The sequence below is a fragment of the Leopardus geoffroyi genome, chromosome D3, assembly GCF_018350155.1.
Source record: "Leopardus geoffroyi isolate Oge1 chromosome D3, O.geoffroyi_Oge1_pat1.0, whole genome shotgun sequence".
Taxonomy (NCBI): Eukaryota; Metazoa; Chordata; class Mammalia; order Carnivora; family Felidae; genus Leopardus; species Leopardus geoffroyi.
In genome coordinates, this window is record NC_059339.1 from 69,130,312 (window position 1) to 69,152,894 (window position 22,583).

Genomic DNA, 22,583 nt, shown 5'->3' on the forward strand with positions numbered 1-22,583 from the left:
CTAGAGGTCAAAGGTGCAGTCTTGCCGAGCCAGCTTTGGCTGGCTGGACCCGCTGGGACCGCTGAGCGCAGCCCCCCCCCCCCCCCCCCCGCGGCCCCTCTTGCCACCTCCTCTCGCAGCTCTGCGTCCCCAGGGGAGGTTGGTGCCGCGGGTGCCCCAGGCGCAGCTCTGCTTGCGCGCGCCAGACACAGACTCACGGCCAAGGTCTCTGGCGCTCTCCGCTCCTAGTCCCGAGGTCGCTTCGGGCAGGGAGCCGGAGCCAGCGCAGGAGGGAGGAACAGGGACCCGTAATCAATAAAGGGAAGGACTGCAGGGGAAAAATGACGAAGGAACAAGTTGCTTAATTCCACTCAACAGGTGGTTGCGTGCGTCGGCCGAGACTTGGCAATGGCCACGTGTCTGAGAACCCCGAGTTTGACTCACTGTTCCCTTTGGAGAGTGTCGCCTGGTATCCCTCTAGCGCTGCACTCCCAAGGTAAGAGAGAGCCTACCCCGTCACTTGGCAGGCCCCGCGCTGAGCGCTGTACCCCATTATCTCTTTTTATTTCCCCGAGTGCCATAAGCTTGGGGCACTGTTAACACCCGAGTATTGCGGACGACGGAACGACCTTAGAGAAGCTGGGGGGGCTTTGCTAGAGTTTTACTGCTAGTGGCGGAGCAAAGACTTCAGAAGGGACTGTGCGATCCTGAAAAGCCCAGGCCACAGCCCACAGCCCCTCAGCTCTGCCGCGTCCTTGTCAAGTCACTCCGTATGCACCTGTCGCGGGCCTCGCTGGGGGTGGGGGGTGGGGGCTCGAGAGGAGAAGGACCAAAAGGGTGAGCAGATGACTCTCCTCCATCCTGACCCTTGGCTCGCGGCGCGGAAAGCTCACTTAGGGAGCACTTTGGAGAGGGTAACCCTCCTTCTCCGGGGGTCGCGTCCCCAGAGGGCGCGGCTTTTCGGGGCAGTGTCCCCCCTGGGGCGGCAGGGGCGAGGAGAATCTGGGGTCTGAGAGTGGACACTAGCAGGAAGTGGGGTGGTGGGAGCTCGGCTGCCAGCAGGGCGGGCGGGGCTGGGCGCGAGGCGCGCGTCCACGCGGTGGGTGTGTGCGGCGCTTTCATTCAAACTTTGGGGAGCCTAGGTTCCGGCGTCAGCGAAGGTGTAACCAATCAGAGTCCGGGGACGGGCATAAATTATGCAAATCACCATCTGGCGATGGGTCAGATGACTCCCATACTTTAAAAACTACCTCGCCGGGAGCTCCAGGAGTGACAGCGGCGAGTCCTGGCTTCCCCGGCGGGCGGGCGGGCGGCCCGGGTGAAGGCACCTCTAGTTCAAGCCCCTTCATACTCCCCGTCCCCTCCTCACGGCTCACTTTAGCCAAGTTTTCCCCTCCACCTTCACCTTCAGCTGGCTAAGGCCACCACTCTCTCCCTGGGCGAGAGAGGGCTGCCCACTTCGGGTCTTACCAGCGCGGACTGCTGGAAACCCCGAGAGGTCTTCTTCCTCTTCTTCTTCTTTTCAGTCCTGTTTCGGGAGAGGGGGTGTGGCGGGGAAGGATGCGAAACTCCGTTCCTCTGCTCTGCCTCTGGAGCGTCCATTGTTGCTTTGCGGCGGGAAGCCCCACACCCCCCGGTCCGGAGGGACGGCTGCAAGGTAACGTGCACTTACCCTTATTACCCGCCCCCCACCCCAGCTTCTCCGGGCCATGCCCCCTCTCTGTCTCGCCGACGCTTTTGCAGCCCCTCCCGGTGCCTGCGAAATCCTCTTTCCTTTCCCACTGCCCATTCGCTCTTCCTCAATCAGCCTTGCAGTTCACTTGTTTCTTGGCGCTCCGGGCGTGCACATCCCCAGCAAAGCATCCGAGAAGCGGCCGGCGAGTGTGTGCGCTGGCCCGCGCTCACCCTCTCGCCCCACCCCCTTCCTTGATAAGATTCCCTGGATCGGTGCTGTCCAGCCAGCCCAGTCGGCTGCCGGCTGCTCTTTAACCGTGTCCTTGGCGAGGCGAGAAGGTTGTTAGAGCTAAGTGGCTTGGTGCCCTTCCTTCTAGCCTGGGTGTAGGTGTTGGCAAAGTTGGGCGGCAGGGGTAGCTGGCTGTGGTGTGATTAGCGCTTGCGGAGAGCGTTTGGTGAGTAACTTGTGCCCAGAAGCTGCTGGGCCGATTCCCCCAGGTTGCCAGCCTCCTCCTCCCCAACACCCTTTCCCATCCCCGCTCTTCCTCTTCCTACCTCTCTTCACCTTCCTCCTTGTAGCTGCTAGCTTTTCTTCCAAATTCCTTTCATCAGAGGAAGCCTTGCCCTGGCGGAGTGAGGGTAGGATCACCCATCCGGGTGCCAAATCTAGTAGCGAAGCAGTGGAGAAGGGAGATCTCCCAAACTCCACCCCATTATTTCACCTTCTTCTAGTCTGCCGAGGTTGGGCCAACGATGCTGGTCCATGTCAGTTTATGTACTTGTGGGAGGGGTAATTTGAATGAATGGGAAAGCCTTGCTTTACTTAACATGTTCCAATGCTAACTGGAACCGAGACCTGGGGTAGGTCAGGTCTCTAGCTCCTGTCCTGTAAATCGGTAACACTCCTTCCGTTTCACGTGTTCTGTGGTTCCGAATATTTGTGGGCCATTCTCTCAGTCGAGAAAGTATGGCTGCTCAGTGCCAGGCACTGTTCTAGGATCGGGGGATGTGATGTGGAACAAGACAGATGAAGACCCCTGCCTCACGGAGCTTGCATTTCAGTGGCGGGAAGACAGACGGCAGAACTAATTAAGATATATCATGATACTCGGTGGGAGAAAAGTAAAGCAGAGGAGGAAGGAACAGGGTGCTGGGGGAGAAGGTGGCACAGTTTTAATCCGTGGTCTGGTTTCCCTCACTGAGAAGTTGGCCACGGAGCAAGGAACTGAAGGAGGTGAGAGAAGGAGCCTTGAGAGCACATGGGTAAGAATAATCACAAAGTCCCAGAGGTTGAAGTGCCCCAGGCTGGAAGCGGTAAGAATGAAGCCGGAGAACTCTGGGGTCAGAAAAGGCCGGATGCTAAGGTGGAACTTTTATGTCAGTATGTGGGTTTATCCACAAATCTGTCCCAGGAAGCCAGCAGACTTCTCTCCTTTTCTCCTAGAATTCCCCATCTGGTCTCTGTGAGTAGCTATCTGGGTGATAACTGGGGAGGGAGACTATTTTTGTCCATGGTTCAAATTTCTGCTGGTTGGGGCTTTTGTTCATTACTTTAATGGCAGTTAACCCGAGGTCTGCTCATGTATATTTAGTTGCATTTTCTGGAACCTTACCCTTTGTACATCTGGTGTATTCTTTTCCTCCCCACTGCCCTCTTCACCACTACTTTCTCTACTGTTTTGCTGTCTCTTTCCATGATGCCATTTGTCCACCCACTCTGGGATAAATGAAGCTCCTGGTTTGGTCATCTGGTATTTTTTCCCTTGATTTCTGGGTGACAGGAGAGTTTGATTTTTCTAACTTCCTAGCCTGTTATCAAGAGGTAGTTTCCTGGATGGCTGAAAGAATGCTGGATGGGGTTCCTTTATGACTGTCCATAATAATGTGGTGATGACAGTGCTTCGTGTTAAAAGGGCATAAGGGCACTGTATGCGCTGAAAGTTACGATTTTGCTGCTTTTATGAATTTCCTCATGGCTCAGTCACTTATTTAACAAACTAAAAGAACGTCTGGCCCATGTTTAGCACTGCGAGAGCCCTGATGCAGGAGGTGTTTGAAGTCAGTCCTGGAATCTAGCTGGCAACGCTGGAGGGAGCCCGTTGTATGATAGCGGATGGCTTCTTACCTCTAATTCCAAAATCCAGAATCTCTCAAAATTGGAAAATTTGTTTGGTAATTTGTTTGGCAGCGAGACTTGGCCTCACCGGCCCTGAACTCATGTCATGTGGCAGCAAAAACTGATCAGAACTGATACGAGGCTATCGATAGACTTGACTTCTGCCCTTGAGCGTGAGTAGTTTCGTATTTCCCTGCAGAAATTTTAGTGTGTTTGATTACGGGGGAATGCCCCCAGACCCTACTGGGGATGTCATGTACTGTGTGGCTTATGTGCCACGATGCCTTTCTAAAATCTGAAAAGTGCTGAATTTTGAAACTCGGCTGGTCCCCAGCATTTCAGGAAAAGAATCGAGGACGCATACTCTCTAAAAGTAGCCACTTGAGCGTAGGAAGGAGAACTCATTTTGGTAGGGAAGAGGAAAGAAAGGTAAGAGAACCTATTTATTTCAGAGTCACAGTAATTAGTACCGATGGCTAATATTCTTAAATTCTGAGATGTCCCTTTATAATATCTTTGCAACTCTTCCGGGAAATGAGAAAACATTCAGCAGGTATAAAAGCTGAAACCCAGAGGATTAGGTAATGTGCTCAAGATTGAACTAGAACTAGACTCCAGATCTTTAACTACCCGAGCCTACTAGATGCACCCACGCTCTGTTTCTTTCCCCCAGATGAGCTCCGTACGCCCAGGAATGTACAGATTGTTGCCAAACCTCTTGTGAGATTTAACCTCCGCACCTCTGGGGACTCAGAACACGAAGGATGCTACCTCTCCCTCGGCCACAACCAGCCCTTGGAAGACTGTGGCTTCAACGTGACAGCCAAAACCTTTTTCATCATTCACGGATGGACGGTGAGCCCAGTGGAGGGAGCTCGGCAGCTTGACACAAGATTTGGTTGCCTTTGTTTTGGTCAATTAAAAAGAAGGCTGGTGCTTCCAGATTCTACTGTCTCTCGCTCTCTCTCTCTTCTTGTGGTCTGCTTGTGTTTCAGACAGCTGTGAAGAATGTAATGGGCACTTCGCTGAGGGGGCTATATGGATGCCAGCAGGGTGGTATTTAATGCTGACACGCAGCGGGCTTTCAGAAAGTGGCTCTCCTGAAGGCAGCGGCCCAGTTCCACTGGCTCTTAAGGGGCCCTCTAATTACACTTAATTACATTGGTCAACCACTGCCTCGAGGGGGCCATCCCTCCCTAAGAGCTGAGCTGAACTGCAGCAACTTGACTGGCTCCGAGAGTCTATGAAGAGCCAGCTGGCCCAGATCTCTGGCCGCCGTTGGCATGGTGCCCTCCTGTTTGCATAGAGATGGCTCCGTTTAAAGGCACTGGGGCTCTTTATGCGCCCTAGCTGAGCAATTCACATTGAAAGGCCCATGACAAACTTCAACAAAAAAGGGCTTTAACGCTCAGCTTTAGAAGCTTTTGACCAGCGAGGGGTTTATTCATTCCTATAATGATGGTCTGTAGGAAAATGACACTATTAAGTGAGCAGGTTTCTGCCTGGGCTAATTGAGGGGGGGACATTCCTTCTTTTAATGATGAGAAATTCATATCCGTTACATGCTTTCTGGGTCTTTAGGTCTATCACCAACTGCTGGGGTCAGGCCTTGTGGGTGGGGGCGCCTATCTACCTAATGTGACTGAAGAGGTGGTCAGGGGCTTGTCTATCCATCCTTATCCCACAGCCTACAATTAGAATCATGCAATTGAACCTTTTTAAGCCCCCCTGTCAAAATGCAAATACAAACTGCCTGCAACTTCCAAATGGGTTGCATTCCAGAAAGTTCTTTTGTAATCTGGAACTTGGAAGAGCTTTTTCCCATAGAAGCAGGATTGTAAACGGCGTTTGGGTTCCCAGGCCACGCACAGAAAACCTATTTATCTAATAATGTACATGTGGATAGGTTTACAACTGGACCTAGTCACTATTTATAACTTTGTTTCTGTGGGAAAATGTGTTCTGAGTTCTAATTTGGGATTCCAGGGACAGATCTTCCCTACTCTGGGGTCAAGAGGGATGGCAGAGATCGGTTGTAGGAAGGGGTCATTTGTTAACTCTGCATCCGCCTAGGAGACCGCGTCTCCTTGCGTCTCCAAGAGAAAAGCTAATTCTCCAGGGTTACCCTTTCTACCTGCCTTTGAGGCCTCTTGCTTGTCTGTGACAGGGACTCAGGCTAACCTCAGGCCAGTATCGCCACCAATGTTTATCTCATAATGGTCCTGTTGGACAGTGGGTAGCAGCCTAAGACACCAGCTATGAAAATTCTGATGGGGGAAAAAAAAAAAAAAGATATAAAGAGCAATGGAAGACAAACACTCATGCAGCAGTCCTGTCTGTGGCGGGCCCTGCTCAGGTACAAATGTCTGGTGCCTGAGCAGCCATTGCGAACATTCTGGAATTGGCTGGGGAGAGGGTCATGGAACTGAATTCCATATTCATCAGGATTCCTGAAACCGACAAGGAGAATTTTTAAAAGTGTCCTTTTTCCTTTGCAGATGAGTGGCATGTTTGAAAATTGGCTATACAAGCTTGTGTCCGCCCTGCAGATGAGAGAGAAAGAAGCCAATGTTGTGGTGGTTGACTGGCTTCCTCTGGCCCACCAGCTCTACACAGACGCGGTCAATAACACGAGGGTGGTGGGACACAGTGTTGCAAGGATGCTCGATTGGCTGCAGGTAAGTGCTTTTAAGAGCAGGATCTTGAACCTGAACCTTCCTAAGAAAACACAGTTCAGACTGTGTTCCAGTGAACTTCAGGTGTCTGAGAATATCTCTGGGATGCAAATTTTTCCTGAATTAAGTATTGCTTGAGATACTTGAAGGCTGGTGCTTTGGGAAAGCTTTTTAGTTATTGATATATCTCTGGATTCTTTTCTGTTCTTTTATTCGCCAGAAGAAAATCTGCCTTATGGGTTGTTACTTGCTGATGCCCTCAGGTTGGGAATAAAAAACTTCCTGGAGTCTGCTCTTGCCTCTGAAGGGTGGCTGTCCTCAGGGGTGAGGAGAGGGTTGGTTCCCACAAATGCAGCCTAATGCCACACTTAAAATATTAAGTGTGGAAAATATGTCTTGAGGTCTTAGATTTACTCTCTATAGGTTAATGATTTGCCTGAGATCACAGACTTTCCTGGGGGCGAGGGTGCGCTGGCAAAGTGACCCCATTATCTGGGCAATTCCAGCCCGACTTTCCTTTTGCCCCTGGAATCTGATGAATTCTGGCAGCATCTGGTCAGGGGTACTCTAGCATTACCTCGTTTTTCTGCCTAGGCCGTTTTGTAGAGCTTGGTGTCTGAGCTGTGGGACCAAAGTCCCACCTCGGCACCTCTGCCAGGAAGTGCCCTCTCAGGGTATGGCGCTTCAGCTCTGGGGTCCTGGGTGGGCTTGTGGTGAGCAGATCGGCAGCTCCTGGGGCCTAAGAAGCAAGGAAAGAGTAGGCTGCTGCAGGCTGTGGCTGGCACTTAGTCTCCAGTGAGTCTGGTGGCTTTGATTTCCACATGGCCACCCCCATCTCCTGCAGTGCCAGAGAGAATGGGAACGTAGCCAAAGGGTCAGGTATGTGGTTTCTAGTCATAACCTCCACCTGCCCCCAGCGCTTGGCATTTAAAGTGGCACAAAGTCCTTTTGCCTTCCCCTCACCTGGCTACGTCCCTTCCCTGTCTCATTGCCGGCAATGAGGGCCATGCCCTGGGAAATCTCTGCCCCTGGTTCCCGTGGCTCTTCCTCGTCGCCATTGAATGGTTGGTGACCCGGTGGGCTCGGGATCACTGGCTGCGCTCACACACTTTTGTGGTTTTCTGCAGGAGAAGGATGATTTTTCTCTTGGGAATGTTCACTTGATCGGCTACAGCCTCGGAGCCCACGTGGCAGGGTATGCTGGCAACTTCGTGAAAGGCACGGTGGGCAGAATCACAGGTAGGGTCTGCTTCCCGCGCTGACGGCTGACCCCCCAGCTCCCCCAGCTCCTTGGCCAAGCTGGCTTTTCTGAACTGGAGTGTTCCCAAAGAGGCAGCACGAGGGAGCCATACAGGGTTAGCTTTGGAAGGGACCCGGGGGATATGGAATCCAGAGCTTTCAAGCATTCTTTTCAGTCACAGAATCCCTTTTTCAAGTTGAGCTTGTGTGGGACCCTGATAAATGAAACAGACAGAAGGGATGTTCTGGTCGAAGCTGGATATATGGTGGGTAGTGTTAGCTTTGCTCTTGGGCCTTCCTCATCCCCAGAGAAATGTCAGGATCCCAGAGCACCAAGGAACCCACTTTGAAAACCGCTGGCCGGGTCTGACAGGCAAGGAAACACCGCGACGCAAACAGCTAATAACTGAAAAGTACAGAACCGCGGTGGGTCCTGACCTATCAGCCTTTGAGGCTCACTCTTTTCTCCACCAGTGATGCTTAGGACCTCAAGGGAAATGAACGGGTGGTGGAGTCGAGTTTGAATTCTGCCTTATTTCTGTTTCATCCACCAAGAGCCTCTTTCCAATGTTTAGCTGGCACGTTTATTAGTGATAATTATCTGTTTAGAATGTGCCGCTTGAGATTCTCTCTCTTCCTCTCTTTCTGTCCCTCCCCCACTCACGGTCTCTCTCTCTCTCTCTCTCTCTCTCTCTCAAAATAAATAAATAAACATAAAAAAAAAGAGGGCTTGGGGTGCCTGGGTGGCTCAGTCGGTGAAGCGTCTGACTTCGGCTCAGGTCGTGATTTCATGGTTTGTGGTTTCGAGCCCCGCGATGGGCTCTGGGCCGACAGCTCAGGGCCTGGAGCCTGCTTTGGATTCTGTGTCTCCCTCTCTCTCTGCCCCTCCCCTGCTCGTTTTCTGTCTCTTTCTCTCAAACATAAATAAACGTTAAAAAAATTAAAAAAAAAAAAAGAGGGCTTTCTGATATTGGCACCCAGGTTGTCAACAAAAAATTGAGTTTCCCTTCTTGCTGAGCTTTTGATGTGTGTTTGGATTAAATCATTTAATGATTTAAAAAGTGTGCAAGATTTTCCTTCCCATTTTTATGCTTCCTCAAATCTGTAAACAGAGCTACCCCTAGGCTGAAGTTAATGGCAGATTTGTTGTCCTAAACCTTTATCTTCCTTCCAGAATTCTTTTACTTGTCTTCACTCCCAGCTTCCCTCTCACCTCCGAGGTACCAAAGGCCCAGCTGCTCACCTCGAAGGAAAGATTTGATCAATTTCTTTCCTGGCAGTGTTTTTATTTTAAAACAGGACTTGGGAAGAAGGGAGTCCTTAGCTAATAAATAATTTAGTAAAGGGAGAATTTCAGGTTTTAGCAGCAAGCAAGTGGGGTAGATTTAAATATATATGGATATTTGTAAAATTTTATTGGCTCACCTCAAATCATCCCTGGGCTTCAGTCTAAGGTACACACACACACACACACACACACACACGTATACACACACTCTCCTTTAGATCCAATTCCTTGATTTAGCGCAGCTTGAGAGCCTCATTTTTGTTTACCAAGACTGTGGGGCCTAATCATCCAGGCGGACAGTGATCGTGTGGCCGCACAGGACTGCTCGTTAACCCGTTGCTGGCACAGCGCTGTTGGGCTATGAGCTGCTCTGGGTTCCACCATCCGAGCGACTCCTCCTGGCCCCCAGTGAGAGGCCTGATGCTGCAGAACCAGGCCAGCCGTGTTCAGACTGCAGCTCATTCAAATCCCCAGCCACCCCTCCCCCTCCCCACCAGCCCAGGGTCATGGGCAGCAAGGACAGGTTGCAGATCTTTCCTTATTCTCTTTCTAAAGCTGCAATGAGCTGGGGAAGCGTTTTCCAGTTCTTTCCCCCTGCCTCTTTGGGTGGCAGCTGCTGAGATGGGGGCTTTGCTGACCGAATGCTAATCAGTGCTCCGTGCTGTCTGCACGCAGCATGGGGCCTGCGTGTCCCAAGCATGGTCCTCTCCTCCAGCCCTTCTCTGCGGGCAGGGGCCTGAGTGAGCCCGGCGGGAAGAAGTACCCTCTGTCCAGTTGCCCAGCAGCACCTCAGACGGCATGGGGCTCACCTGACGGGTGCTGTTGTGCATGTCCGGTGTGGGGGAGGGGCATGGATGTTCTTCTCGGTCAGTCCGCAGACTTCCCCTGGGTCTGGGAACCACGTGGTCCCAACTGGTAGAAGGACCAGACTGTAGCTCGCGTGGGGTCATAAGGCCCCTGATGCTGCTATGCAGAGGCCAGCAGGGAGACACCTGAACCCTAGTCTTGCTTGGGTTAGGGCTGTGGATGGGAGTTTGCCAGAGTTTTACCTTCTTAGGCTTTTGAGAGAATTCTGTGCCTCACTAGGAAAGAGGTCATATGCTTCTCTCTCTTTTTCTTAAAATTTTTAATGTTTATTTATCTCTCCAAGACACACTGCGGTGGGGCAAAGGGGGCCTTTTGGCTTCATTTTGCGGATGGGGTAGTAGGAACCAGTGCTTAAATGACAAGTGCAACATTTTACACCCTTAGTAGCAGAGCCAGGATTCAGACCCAGGCTGTCGGGTTGCAGAGACTGCCCTGGCCACTGTGCCACACTGCCTCTTCTTGGTTGGTGGAGATAAACCAGCAGTGGGAACCGAGCGGGACCTGCCCTGCCAGGCCAGAGTGCAGAGGCTTTCCCGGGCGTGTGTGCGTGTGTGGTTTCCATTTGCTGGACAGAACATCTTGGAAGGTGTCTGACTGAATGGAAGAAGGGCTGGCTGTCCACCTTTTCTTTTTTTGGAGGGGACAAGCTCTCCCTCCCATCCCTAGTTAAAAAAAAGTAAATCGTACCACTTTTCCCCAGAGTCTGTGAGCCCTGGCTCTGTGTCAGGCTGGGTCAGTCTGGGTGGGTGAAGGCTCAGCCTGCCCCCTCCAGCCATCCTTTCGAGAAGCCCTGTCAGCTGCCTGCATTCCTACAGCACAGCTTGGTTTCCATGGCACTGACCGTCTGGTGGAGACTTTTGTTCACATCAGGCGAAGAGCCCCTCTCTTGTATTGGTTGCAAAGCAGAATGTTCCTCTCTCTCTCTCTCTCTCTTTTTCCTTCCAGAAAACATAGCAAGAGGCAGGGGGAGGCTGCCTGTGTCAGTCCTGTAGCCCTTGGCAGCCTCTGAAATGAGTCATCGTGGGCTGTGCCGGGGGGTCACTGCTTTTGTACCATCTTTCTTGTGGGCCCTGGGCTGGGGATGAACCGCCAGGCAGCTCGGGCTTCTTTTCTGCCTTGGCCATGCAGATGCATTTATTTCAACTTCTTCTGGAGCCCGCTTGCTTCCACCAGCCGCTGCAGCTCTCGTGAGTGACGGATTTCATAAGCTTACCGTCCGCTCCAGCCAATAGCTTGGCCTATTGCTTGGCTTAAAATCACCCCTGTCAGGCCTCACAGGATGCTCCCTGGTTCTACTGTGCTGGGATCTGGTGGGTTCTTTTGCCCATCTCCTCCTTTAACGACTATGTTCTCCGTCTAAACTCCTCTCCCACGTGGTGTTTCTAGATCAGGGTGCCCTCAGCACTGTTAATGCTTTGTGGTGGGAGCTGACCTGAGCACTGCTGGATGTTTATCAGCCACCCTGGCCTCTGCCCACTAGACGCTAGCAGCTTCTCGTCCTCGTCCTTCTCCCCTCCACAACTGTGACAACCAAAAGTGTCTCCAGACATTGCCAAGTGTGCCCAGCACCTAGCTGGGCACCCCTGTTCCAGGCTCAACAGACTCCCCCCCCCCCCCCACCGCTTATAGTGCACTGTATTCTCAGCTTTTTCCAGGTCCTCTCTCTGTGTCCATAGGGCGGAAAGCCTTCTATGCGGGCATGAACTTGGCTCCCATAACTACTCGAGCTTGGCAATAGCAGCTGGTATTTACACTGACGAGCGCTTAATCTCTTCATATCTCACATGTGCTGTATGGATTACGACGCTCAGGTTTAATTTTATTGATGATGCTGAAGGTGGGAGAAGTTTTTTCCACTCTAGTTCACCTCCTTTCAGCATCACCTGGGGGTGCTTGCCAGTCAGGATCTCTACGGGGCTGGGGAATCTGCATTTCATGCTTTGCAAATTCTCTTTTTTTTTAATGGTTTTACATTCATGCGGTTCCAAAATTAAAAGATGGTGAAAGTCTTTTATTGTTGTCACCATCTGCTCGGTTCCCTTCCCTGCCGTCTCGCCCAACACACATACACACAGGTAGCCAGGGGCTTGTGTGTCCTTCCAGAGTTTTCTATAGCTACATGGTAGAATTTGAATTTTCAACAAGCTCCCAGAGATATTTGTGCTGTTTCAAATGTGAGAACCGATTCTCTCTACATTGCCGCTTGCCTGTCTAATTTATTTATTTATTTATTTTTTCGACGTTTATTTATTTTTGGGACAGAGAGAGACAGAGCATGAACGGGGGAGGGTCAGAGAGAGAGGGAGACACAGAATCGGAAACAGGCTCCAGGCTCTGAGCCATCAGCCCCAGAGCCCGACGCGGGGCTCGAACTCACGGACCGCGAGATCGTGACCTGGCTGAAGGCGGACGCTTAACCGACTGCGCCACCCAGGCGCCCCGCCGCTTGCCTGTCTAATGCAGAAAGTTTGCAGGCAAAAAGATTTCTCCTTCTTGCTGCAAAACAGAGGAATTTGGAGGCCTGGGATATGGATCCTCAGTGTATCTTGTGTCCGCTCCCCTCCACCCCCCCCCCCCACGTTGCCTCAATCTCATCGATCCACCTTTGGGCCTGATTCATAACTAAAGGAAGGGGAAAAGGAAGTCCAAATGCAAATAGCTCGGTTTGGGGAAACTGAGTCCTCCCTCCAGAAGATGCAGGGAGCTTAGTTATTCTGTAAAGGGGCTGCTACATTAAGGCTGCAGAAGGCTCCCAGTGGCAGAATAGATGGGACGGCTGGCTTAGTTCAGCCACAGCCAGCCCGAGTTCTTTCTAGGAGTGCTCCAGTTCTGACAGTCTGTGGTTCCTTGGAGCTGTATGTCATTGTGACTCAGTTGAGTTGTCAGGATAGGTGAAGGCTTCAGAAGAAAGCAAACGGTCCTCCAACCGCAGGCATCCCACGGTTCCAGATTTACGGGGCTTGGCTCTGAGGATGGCTTCTCTGTGCACACTTAGATTTACTTTTCAATCAAGACTCCAGGACTTTGCACACCTGATGCAGCTGCTCTTGGCTTGCTCTTCTGCTGTAGGTTTGGATCCTGCCGGGCCGCTGTTTGAAGGGGTGGACATCCACAGGAGGCTGTCCCCCGACGACGCGGACTTTGTGGATGTCCTCCACACCTACACACGTTCCTTCGGCTTGAGCATCGGAATTCAGATGCCCGTGGGCCACATCGACATCTACCCCAACGGGGGTGATTTCCAGCCGGGCTGTGGACTCAATGATGTCTTGGGGTCAATTGCGTATGGAAGTGAGTGCCTTACTTTCTGCTTCATACAGTGGCTTGACTCGGTTATCGCATCTCCTCCTAAGTCAGCCAGAGCACGTAGTACTCCCAACAATGTTCATTTCGCGATGCCCACTCCCCCCCCAACGGGGGCGGCCGATCTCGTGTGCAGTTTATCTTCCTGCAGGTCTACTAACAGCCATCTGTTGGCTTCTGCTTTGCCCTCTCATGCACTGAGGTCCCAGTTGTTATTGGTTAGTTTCTTTTTATAAGAAAAGGAATATATATCTGCTGGGAAAAGCACTGTAGAATCGCCTAGAGCAAACAGTAAGCCTCTTCCTCCAGCTGCCTCTTTTACTCTTTAAAGGTAGGCAGTATGAACAATTTTGTGTGTATCTTCCTGGTCTTTTTTCTTTGCAAATTCATTTGTGTGTGTGTGTGTGTGTGTGTGTGTGTGTGTAAGATTATATTTTTTAAAATCACATTGTCCTGTAATTTTCCTTTTTCGGTCACTATATATATTATATATATAGTCACTATATATATATAGTGACTATATATATAATATATAGTATATATATTATATATATAGTATATATATAATATATATATAGTGAATATTCTTAAACATCAGAACACATAGATTTACTTATCTTATTCTTTTTATTTTAAAAGAAAGGTATTTTTACATTTATTTATTTATTTTGAGAGGGGGGAGGCAAGTGAGCAGGGGAGGGGCAGAGAGAGGGAGAGAGAGAATCCCATCCAGGCCCCACACTGTCTATGCAGAGCCCAGTTCGGGGCTCAAACCCACGAACCCACGAGATCGTGACCCGAGCTGAAATCGAGAGTCGGATGCTTAACTGAGCCACCCAGGCACCATCCGCACCGCCCCCCCCTTATTCTTTTTAAAGGCTGTACAATATTCTACAGCATGGATGCTCTATAATTTAATTTTTTGTGACATTTTAAAGAATTAAAACCAAGATGAGGTCTCCATTCACTTACGATTTACCTTCTGGATGCCTGAGCCTGTTCCCAGCAGACTTGGATTGAACTGAATCTGCTGCCGAAACCCATGTGTGGCTGGAGTGACCAACCCCTTTCTGGATTTCCCATTTTCTCACTCCCTCTGGTCTCGGCTGTATTGCTAAGTCTTGGCCCCTATTGGCTCCCTCTACTCTGATGCTCCGCCCTTTGGATGTCCCGCCCTGTCACTCAGTCTTAAGACTGTAGCCCTCTCCCAATGTGATAATATTCAAGTAGCCTCTGCAAAGCTTGGAGGTCCAGCAAGGACCTCTGTCAGATGCTGGCATTCCTTAAGACTAGTAGTGTTACTGAGGAGGGGGTGGCTTTGTCAAATTTGTCCTAAGGTCCTGGGATTTACCCGGCTGTTGGCTGTAGCTTCCGGTTACAAGAGATAGGACGCACCGTGGGCATGGAAATCCCAGTTACGCTCCTAACTTCGTAACCAACCGATCATGTGTCTCTGAGCAAATGGCTTCATCTCTGTGGGCTTTGAGGGCACAATCTATATTTGATGAGAGGCTCATCCTGCCCGTCCCCCCCTCCCCCAGCAATCACGGAAGTGGTGAAATGTGAGCACGAGCGGGCCGTACACCTCTTTGTTGACTCCCTGGTGAATCAGGACAAGCCGAGTTTTGCGTTCCAGTGCACGGACTCAAATCGCTTCAAAAAGGGGATCTGTCTCAGCTGCCGCAAGAACCGTTGTAACAGCATTGGCTACAATGCCAAGAAAACCAGGAGTAAGAGGAACAGCAAAATGTACCTCAAAACCCGGGCAGGCATGCCCTTCAGAGGTAACCCTCTGTCCCCACAGTGTCCTGAGGAGGGACCTTCGTCCTTTCCCTTTGTCTAATACCATGTTGTGGAGCAGGGCACGTCCCAGCCCGGGAGATGTGGCAGGGCACAATGAAACCAAATCATTGCAAATCAGCGATGTTGGGCGTGCCCTAGGAAAGTCAACCTTTAAAAATAAGTGGTGAGGACTCCTTTTGTGATGAAAACCATCGCTCCATGGTCGCAACATCAGTATCTTAAATTTGTGTTGAGACGGAAAATTGTCATTTCTTTGCAATTAACTTTTGCAAAGCTATTTCATATTTTTCTCATGATCATCACAGCAAATCTGAGGGAGGACCGATAGGGCATCAAAATGAGGTCTTGCATTTTTGCAACATGTGAGAAAACCATAGGGTTTTGCGGATGGTATTTTACATGTGAGGAGGCTGGGGCTCAAAGCGGTTAATACCTTGGTTCTTAATTCAAGGTCACACAGCTAGAAAGTTGCTAGGTTGGAATCCCCAAAAGAGTCGCTGGACTCCAAGTTTGGGGCTCCTCCTATACTGAGGTGATCCCTTATGCCATTGGACTGAAGATGACAAGAGGGAGGCTGGGCTGGACCAAAGGGACATTAGCCCCTAAAAACTCAGTGTTGTAAGTGACTCAGTTTGGGTCAGCGTGTCCTGAGATGACCGGCCAAGTTCACAAATGCCTTTGTCCCACTGTCTGTGCAGTTTACCATTATCAGATGAAAATCCACATCTTCAGCTACAAGAATATGGGAGACATTGAACCCAACTTTTACGTCACCCTTTATGGCACCAACGCAGACTCCCAGATCCTGCCTTTGGAAATGTGAGTCCCGGGCTCCCTTTAATGAGTTCAGGACCGAGAACGAGTCCGGCTAAGAATGAGCGAGCGTGGGAGCGTGCGAGCCAGTGCAGGGGAGTGCAGCCTGAGTGCCTGCGGGAGGGGCTGGGTGGCTCTGTGGTCCACACTCTCCACCAAGCCCTTGACTCAGACCCTTTCTGGGAAGGATGCTCCAGGATGAATCAGCAGCATGAGAAACTGCTGGGTCAGCTGGACAGAAACTGTTGCTTCGTTTCAGGCAACGCCTGACACCTGGGGCTCTGGGAAATTTGGAACATAAATGTTATCCCTGCACCATTTCTAATGATCTGTGGGAGGGGCACATGGTGACCGGTATATGTTTGTTAAACGCACGCGAGGTACAAGGCGCCATGCCAAGTCATGTTGGGTCTGCAAAGTAATGTCCTCAAAGTACTCGCTTCTCAGGGCTCAGGGTCTAGCTGGGGGACCAGGTATGTATGCACACACTCACCTCCATAAATGGGATGGGACAGGTCCCCCCAAGGGTCACATGATGGGGACAGGTAGGAAGGGGCTGGGAGTTCAGAGGGAGGTGAGCTTCTGTGGGCTCATTTCTCTGCAGTCACCATGTGGCAGGTGCTGCCACCGTGTCACCCCACACGGTGGGGCAGTTTTCCAGGTGGCCAGGCGGTGAGACCTGCTCCTATCTCCCCTTGTAGAGTGGAGCAGATCGGGCTGAATGCCACCAACACCTTCCTGGTCTACACCGAGGAGGACCTTGGAGACCTCTTGAAGATCAAACTCACCTGGGAGGGGGCAGCTCAGTCCTGGTACAACCTGTGGAAGGAGCTTCGCAGCTACCTGTCCCAGCCCCGCAGCTCTGAGCGGCAGCTGAACATCAGGCGCATCCGGGTCAAGTCTGGGGAGACCCAGCGGAGGTAAGGGCTTCGAGACCTTTCTTTTGCCGCACCTTGTCTTGGCTTGGAGGAAGGGGGGCTTCTCCTGGACGGGGCTCCCTACGAGCACTGCCCTGATGGCCTGTTTGCTGTGGGGTCCACACAACCAAAGCCTTCGCTTGCCCCTGTGCCGAGCATACCAGAGTATCAGGCCTACGGAGCCCCCACGGCTGAGGTCTGCAAGAGGCCCTGATTTCCCCGGACCCTTCGAGCATTATATCCTTCCTTCCAAGGCTCTGAGTCAAGGGTATGGGGTGGGGCCCTGACGTCAAGTCACAGAGAATGCTCTATGCCATGCCAGCTGGCAGTTCCCCCACGAGTTTTAGCCTCAGGCTTAGAGTGAAAACTCTAGACTTTTATGTATCATCCCCTAAAATGGTGCCTTGACTCTCTGAGCAAACTTCTAAGCAGAAGCCAAGGAAGCCCGTGGGACCTTTGTCAAAAGAGGAGGGTTTCCGCGGCCATATCTTTCTGCAGACCACTGGGAGGTCACCGCCAGCCTGGGGATGATAGGAGGCAGGCACCACCCTCCTTGTACCTCATCTGGTATTTTCTCCATCACGGTTCTTCATGTGTCCTGTTTCCATCCATCGCCTGTGGCATAGTGTGGCCTTAGGGGGAGAGAGGCGGGGGGTCCCTTGTCTGAGTGATTCTGGCCTAGAAGTCTGTGAACTGGGGAGAGCTGAGGCCTCTTTGCACCCTACCCCTGTCGCTGGGTTACAGTAGATGTATTCTCCAATTTGACTAGATATTATGGAATCTCCGTCCAAAGTGTTTAGACCAATACAATCTAAAAGTAAGAGCCCCCTTTTCCTTTCCTCCTCACCTACACTGGAGGGGACACTCTTGCCATTCTGTTGGGTGTGAACTGGTCCCTTACTGTTGCTTTAACGTGTTTTAATTTCCTGGTTGAGATGAGATGGCTCACCTCTTTATATGTTTATGGGCCATTTGGGCTTTCTGGTAAAGGTTCTTTTGTTTTTAAATGTCTATTTATTTATTTTGAGAAAGAGAGAGAGAGGGAGGAGACAGAGAGAGAGAGAGGGAGAGAGAGAGAGCGAGCACAGGCAGGGAAGGAGCAGAGAGAGGGAGGGACAATCCCAAGCAGGCTCTGCACCATCAGCACAGAGCCTGATGCGGGGCTTGAACTCATGAACCGTGAGATCATGACCTGAGCCAAAACCAAGAGCCGGACACTTAACTGAGCCACCCAGGCGCCCCTCTGGTAAAGGTTCTTAAACCTGTTCTGCAGGTGGCGTTCGTCCTTCCCATCGGCATCAGGATCAGGTATCCCGTACGTCTGTCAGTCGTGGGGTCATACGAACGCCACACCACAGAGGCTGCGGTAACCCACGTGGTTTGGCTGTACGTTAGAGTTGAAATGGTTATTAGACTAGTGATTTTTCTCTGCGACCTTGGTTGAGCATTTTCTGACTCACAGCTGCATCCAGTTATGCTTGTTGATGGGTGCTTATGAGCACCCCACTGGAGGTACATTGAATTCCTCCATTTGAGGAGACTGTGGTCCACCATAGATACGGGAATCCATGAACAATTCGAGGCAGTGTATGATGTGTAAAATAAGACGAAACATTTATTATTAACTCCATGCCGTGCATAGGAATGACAATAGCAAAGGCAACACCTATAAAACAATATGCTTTTCTATTAAGGTCAAGGGCTTGGGCAGTCAGGGAGACTTCAGAGAGGCTATGCCTTGAAAGGCAGACAGCCTTTTGGATGGACAGACAGAAGGTGGAAGGTGTGATCAAAGGGCTGCATGAACCAAACCACGGGAGATGTCAGAGTGGGACATGGCAGCAGCGATGAGGGGTTCTGAAGATTCTGAGTCAAGGTGTGGCATGATGAAAGCCCTTTTCTCCTCACTTGGTCCACTTTGGATCCAGAAAGCACCGTCTGGCTAAGGCACAGCAATGTGCCTCCCCCACTTGAGTTTTGGCTACATGAGTGGTTTCTTCTTCCTCCTAGGTTGACCTTTTGTGTGGAAGACTTCGACAACACCAGCATATCCCCCGGCCAAGAGCTCTGGTTTCACAAATGTCGGGATGGCTGGAGAATGAAAAATGAAACCAGGTAACCAGGGACTTTCTCATAGGGTCATGCGGTACCTGTTAGGTCACCTAGCATGTGCTGGATATGGGTCTGGGTGCTTGGGATGTAGCAGTGAACAGACCAGATACAGATCTCCTCTTTCGTGAAGCTGACCTGTTGGGAAGAGACAGACCAATCCGTGGAATATGCAGGATGTCGGAGGGCGTTTGTGTCCCTTTGCCCCTTGGTCCAACTCCCCTTCAAGATGTTCACAGACCATGGTCGTGCTGGAGTCAGGCCATCTTAGGTTGAACTTCTCCATAGTGACAGGGGCTACAGGAAGATTCCAGGGCCCCTAGCTTCCTTCTGGGTGCCAGTTTGGAGTGGGGACTCAGGTGGGAGGTAAAGGGGAAGAGCATGGTATAATCCCCATTTTTAGGTTTTTCTGGAGCCCGGGTGGGTGTCGGGGATAGTGATCAGCTCTTCCCCTTTTGGAGAAGCAGGAGTGCTCATGTGTATGACACTGAGCCAGACAAAAGGCACGTCTTGATTCTGTGTCCCATGACCCCATGCCGGAGCCCCATTATTTCAGATTTGAGGAACGCAGATCTCATGGTGTGAGGCAGCAGGTGCATCCAAAAGGGAAATTCATCACAGAGTCTCTGAGCCTAAACACCTGCTTCTGGAGGACAGAGACGGGCCCCTCGATGGCTTCCACCACTTGCCCCAACTGAGATGCTGTATAATAATGCAGCCTCCATACACCGAGCACACGACATGTGCCCACCTGTGTTTAGTGCCTTTTCTATGTTAGCTCATTTACTTGTATCACCAGCCCCATGACATTGGTGCTGTTAACCCTGTGTACTGTTGTGGACCCTGAGGCTCAGGGAAGTTAGGTCACTCTTTCCAGCTCCCCCAGCAGGCAATGGTAGAGTGAAGATTTGACGTTGGTTTATTTTAAAGCCCGTACTCTTTCTTTTTTTTTTTAATTAAAAAATTTTTTTTCATGTTTATTTTTGAGAGAGAGACAGAGCATGAGTGGGGGGAAGGAGCAGAGAGAGAGAGGGAGACACAGAATCCAAAGCAGGTTCCAGGCTCTGAGCTGTCAGCACAGAGACTGACATGGGGCTCGAACATTCAGGATGTGAAATCGTGACCTGAGCTGAAGTCGGAAGCTCAACTGACTGAGCCACCCAGGTGCCCCGTCTGTACTCTTTCTTGAGCATGGAGGGTTCACTTACTCAGATAAATCACCTCACTTTGATCTGGGTATCAATTATCAAGCAGCTGCACCCATTCGGGGGGCCCCTGTGATGAGCCCTCTGCCAACCCTGGGGACCAGGCTTCATCCTGACTGCTCTGTGTCCTGTTCAGGATCACCAGCCTGATCACAACCTTGGTGATCACAGGACATGTAGGATTCTGAAAACTGCCCATCGAATGGCTCAGTCTAGGGCAGGCTCATAGGATGTTCTGCTATAATAATGACTTTAGTTCTTTACATTTGTATTCAGATTGTTACCTTTCCAAAGTGCTCCCCCATGCATCAATTTCGTTGATCCTCAGAATAGCCGTGTAGATGGTACGCACCCAGGAAGGATCAATGTTCTTATCATTATTGTTATGATAACATATCTTATGATAAAACATTTTCTTCTTCTTTTCCGCTCCGGAACTTTGTAACAGCTGAGGATGTTATGTTGATAGTTATGTAATGTTAGTACCTCGTCCTACTAACATCCTACCTTACTCATCCTGGTAATGAGAAAGCCAGTCATTACCCCCAAAAGAACATAAGGCGATAACGTAAAGCCAGTCATTACCCCCAAAAGAACATAAGGTAATAGTCATTACTCCCAAAAGAACATAAGGCGAACAAAAGAACATGCCTGAGTCATGCATCGACACTAGGAAGTTGTGACAATCCCTAGACATAGGTTATGCCTTCGGTATCCTCTCACCTGATGTGGATACTGTTCGCCTATTCACCGATAAAGAGACTGAGGTTCCAAGAGGTTCAATTGCATGTTCGTGTAGCTGAGACTAGAATCAAGATCTCTGGATTCTGTCTTGCCCCCTTCCTGCCACCCTACAGTTGCTCTAGTATTTCTGGATCAAGGCAAAGAGGATCATGGATAGTTTTCCCTGCATTTGTGTGTGTGTGTGTGTGTGTGTGTGTATGTGATAGGTGTGTAAGAAAGCTTGAACTTGTGGCAAACAGAGCACACCCTCAGTACAGGCTGCACGTTTGCCAAGCAAGCCAGGTGAAGATGCCAAATATGATTGCTCATCTCTTACATGGTTCCTTTCAGCCCAACTGTGGAGCTTTCCTGAGCGGCCAGTGAGGCCCACTCACACCCGCCTTCCAGACACATGGAGGAAAGTTACTGCTGAGGACCCACCTGATGGAAGGACCCCTCTTGGCCTTGACCCTCAGGCACTGGCAAGAGACTGTTTGCTGGGCCCAGGACCTTACCCCCTATGACTGTTGGGACTTCTCGCCGGAGGGGACCATACGCTGCTGTTCCTGCTGTTTCTGCCGCTCTAGAATTGCTCTAACTCCAGACCTGTGTGCGAAGGGTCGGACGCCCGGGCCTCCTGTGCACACTGCACTGGTTTCTGGGTGACTGGATGAGCCTGTGCTTCGCCTGACAGGGGACACTTGTGAAAGCGCATGGAGGACTGTCAGCTGCCTGATCTGAATGGTGGGGAGAGGTCTTTCCACTGGGAGCTGACTCGTGTCAGGATGGCAGACCCATGATCTCATTTGCCCAGAGGGAGGGGAGTATAGATGTGGGGTGGTGGCGAGGCCCTCACTGTTGGGGTTCGGTGGGCTGCATTGATCAATAATCATTACATTGCAGGCGTTCCGTCCTGCTCCCCAGCTTACTCTCTAAAGCACACATCATTGGGCGTCTTGATTTTCCAGTTGCTTATTGTTTGATTGGACAGACGTTTATTAAGCACTTAAACTTAATTAGCACAAGGCAGTAGACGCATTAGTAAACCTTTCCAGACTTGGAATCTAATGGAGTTGGGATTTCTAGTCTCCCTTCCAGTTTAGATGATCCATGAATATACATGGGATGAAGGGCACAATGGACACCGGGAGGGCTACAGGGTGTAAGCCTCGGGGATCCGAGGCTTGAAGTGGTTTCAGCTATTTCTTGTTACTTAACGTGCACACTCCCTGTAAGAGCGACATGTTTGATCACTTGCATGGAAACGAGCAGAGTGCCACACGTGCTGGGGATGGAACAGTGGCCCATCTCCAAATGCGATTGCTTCAGAGCAAAATCTCTTCTGCTTGGGGAGGTAGAAGGCATCATATATCTGTTATACGTATCTGTTCATACAGAAACCAGCACCTGTCAAACAGAGCTGGCGCTAAGATTCAATAGAATGCCTTCTCCTCCGTGGAATATCTTGCTCTAGTAGCAGCGCCTTCTCTGTGTTGAACTTAGAAAAGCCTCCAATTGTAGCTCTTGACATAAATGAATATATGCGATATCTGAGAAACTGGTTTATACTTTTCAAAAGATTTGCATGTGCATCACTTCGCTGGAGACTCACAAGAGGAGCGCAAGGCAGCTAATGTCTGTTTTACAACACGAAGGCTTAATGAGGTTCAGCCACATGCCTAGATTTATATCCCAGGTCGGTGGTGGAGCCCGGCGAGGACCCAGATTTCCTGGAGGCAAAGTCCGTGGTATGTTCATTTCTGCAACTTCCTCAAGATGTCTACAGCCTTTTCACCCCAATATGCCTCAGAGGTGACAAACAAGGAGCTGGTTTTTGGAGGCATCCATTAAACCATAAACCCTTATATTAGT

The 22,583-nt window shown here is 50.6% G+C and overlaps 1 protein-coding gene across 5 annotated transcripts; it reads left to right on the top strand.

Annotated features, from left to right (window-relative positions):
• The first annotated feature begins 266 nt into the window (after positions 1-266).
• LIPG (lipase G, endothelial type) lies at positions 267-21,779 on the top strand. 5 transcript variants are annotated; one of them, XM_045457461.1, is made up of 10 exons: positions 267-475; positions 4,443-4,624; positions 6,268-6,447; positions 7,572-7,683; positions 12,908-13,129; positions 14,683-14,925; positions 15,643-15,763; positions 16,459-16,677; positions 18,685-18,789; positions 21,063-21,779. In XM_045457461.1, exons 1-10 carry the CDS (start codon positions 388-390, stop codon positions 21,082-21,084), a joined length of 1,494 nt encoding a protein of 497 aa, XP_045313417.1. In that variant the 5' UTR covers positions 267-387; the 3' UTR covers positions 21,085-21,779. The 5 variants fall into 5 exon arrangements, with proteins under 5 accessions (XP_045313417.1, XP_045313420.1, XP_045313416.1 ...); XM_045457464.1 differs by lacking the exon at positions 267-475 and adding an exon at positions 1,224-1,636 and having other exon boundaries at positions 14,683-14,871; XM_045457460.1 differs by lacking the exon at positions 267-475 and adding an exon at positions 1,225-1,636.
• Positions 21,780-22,583: the final 804 nt, after the last annotated feature.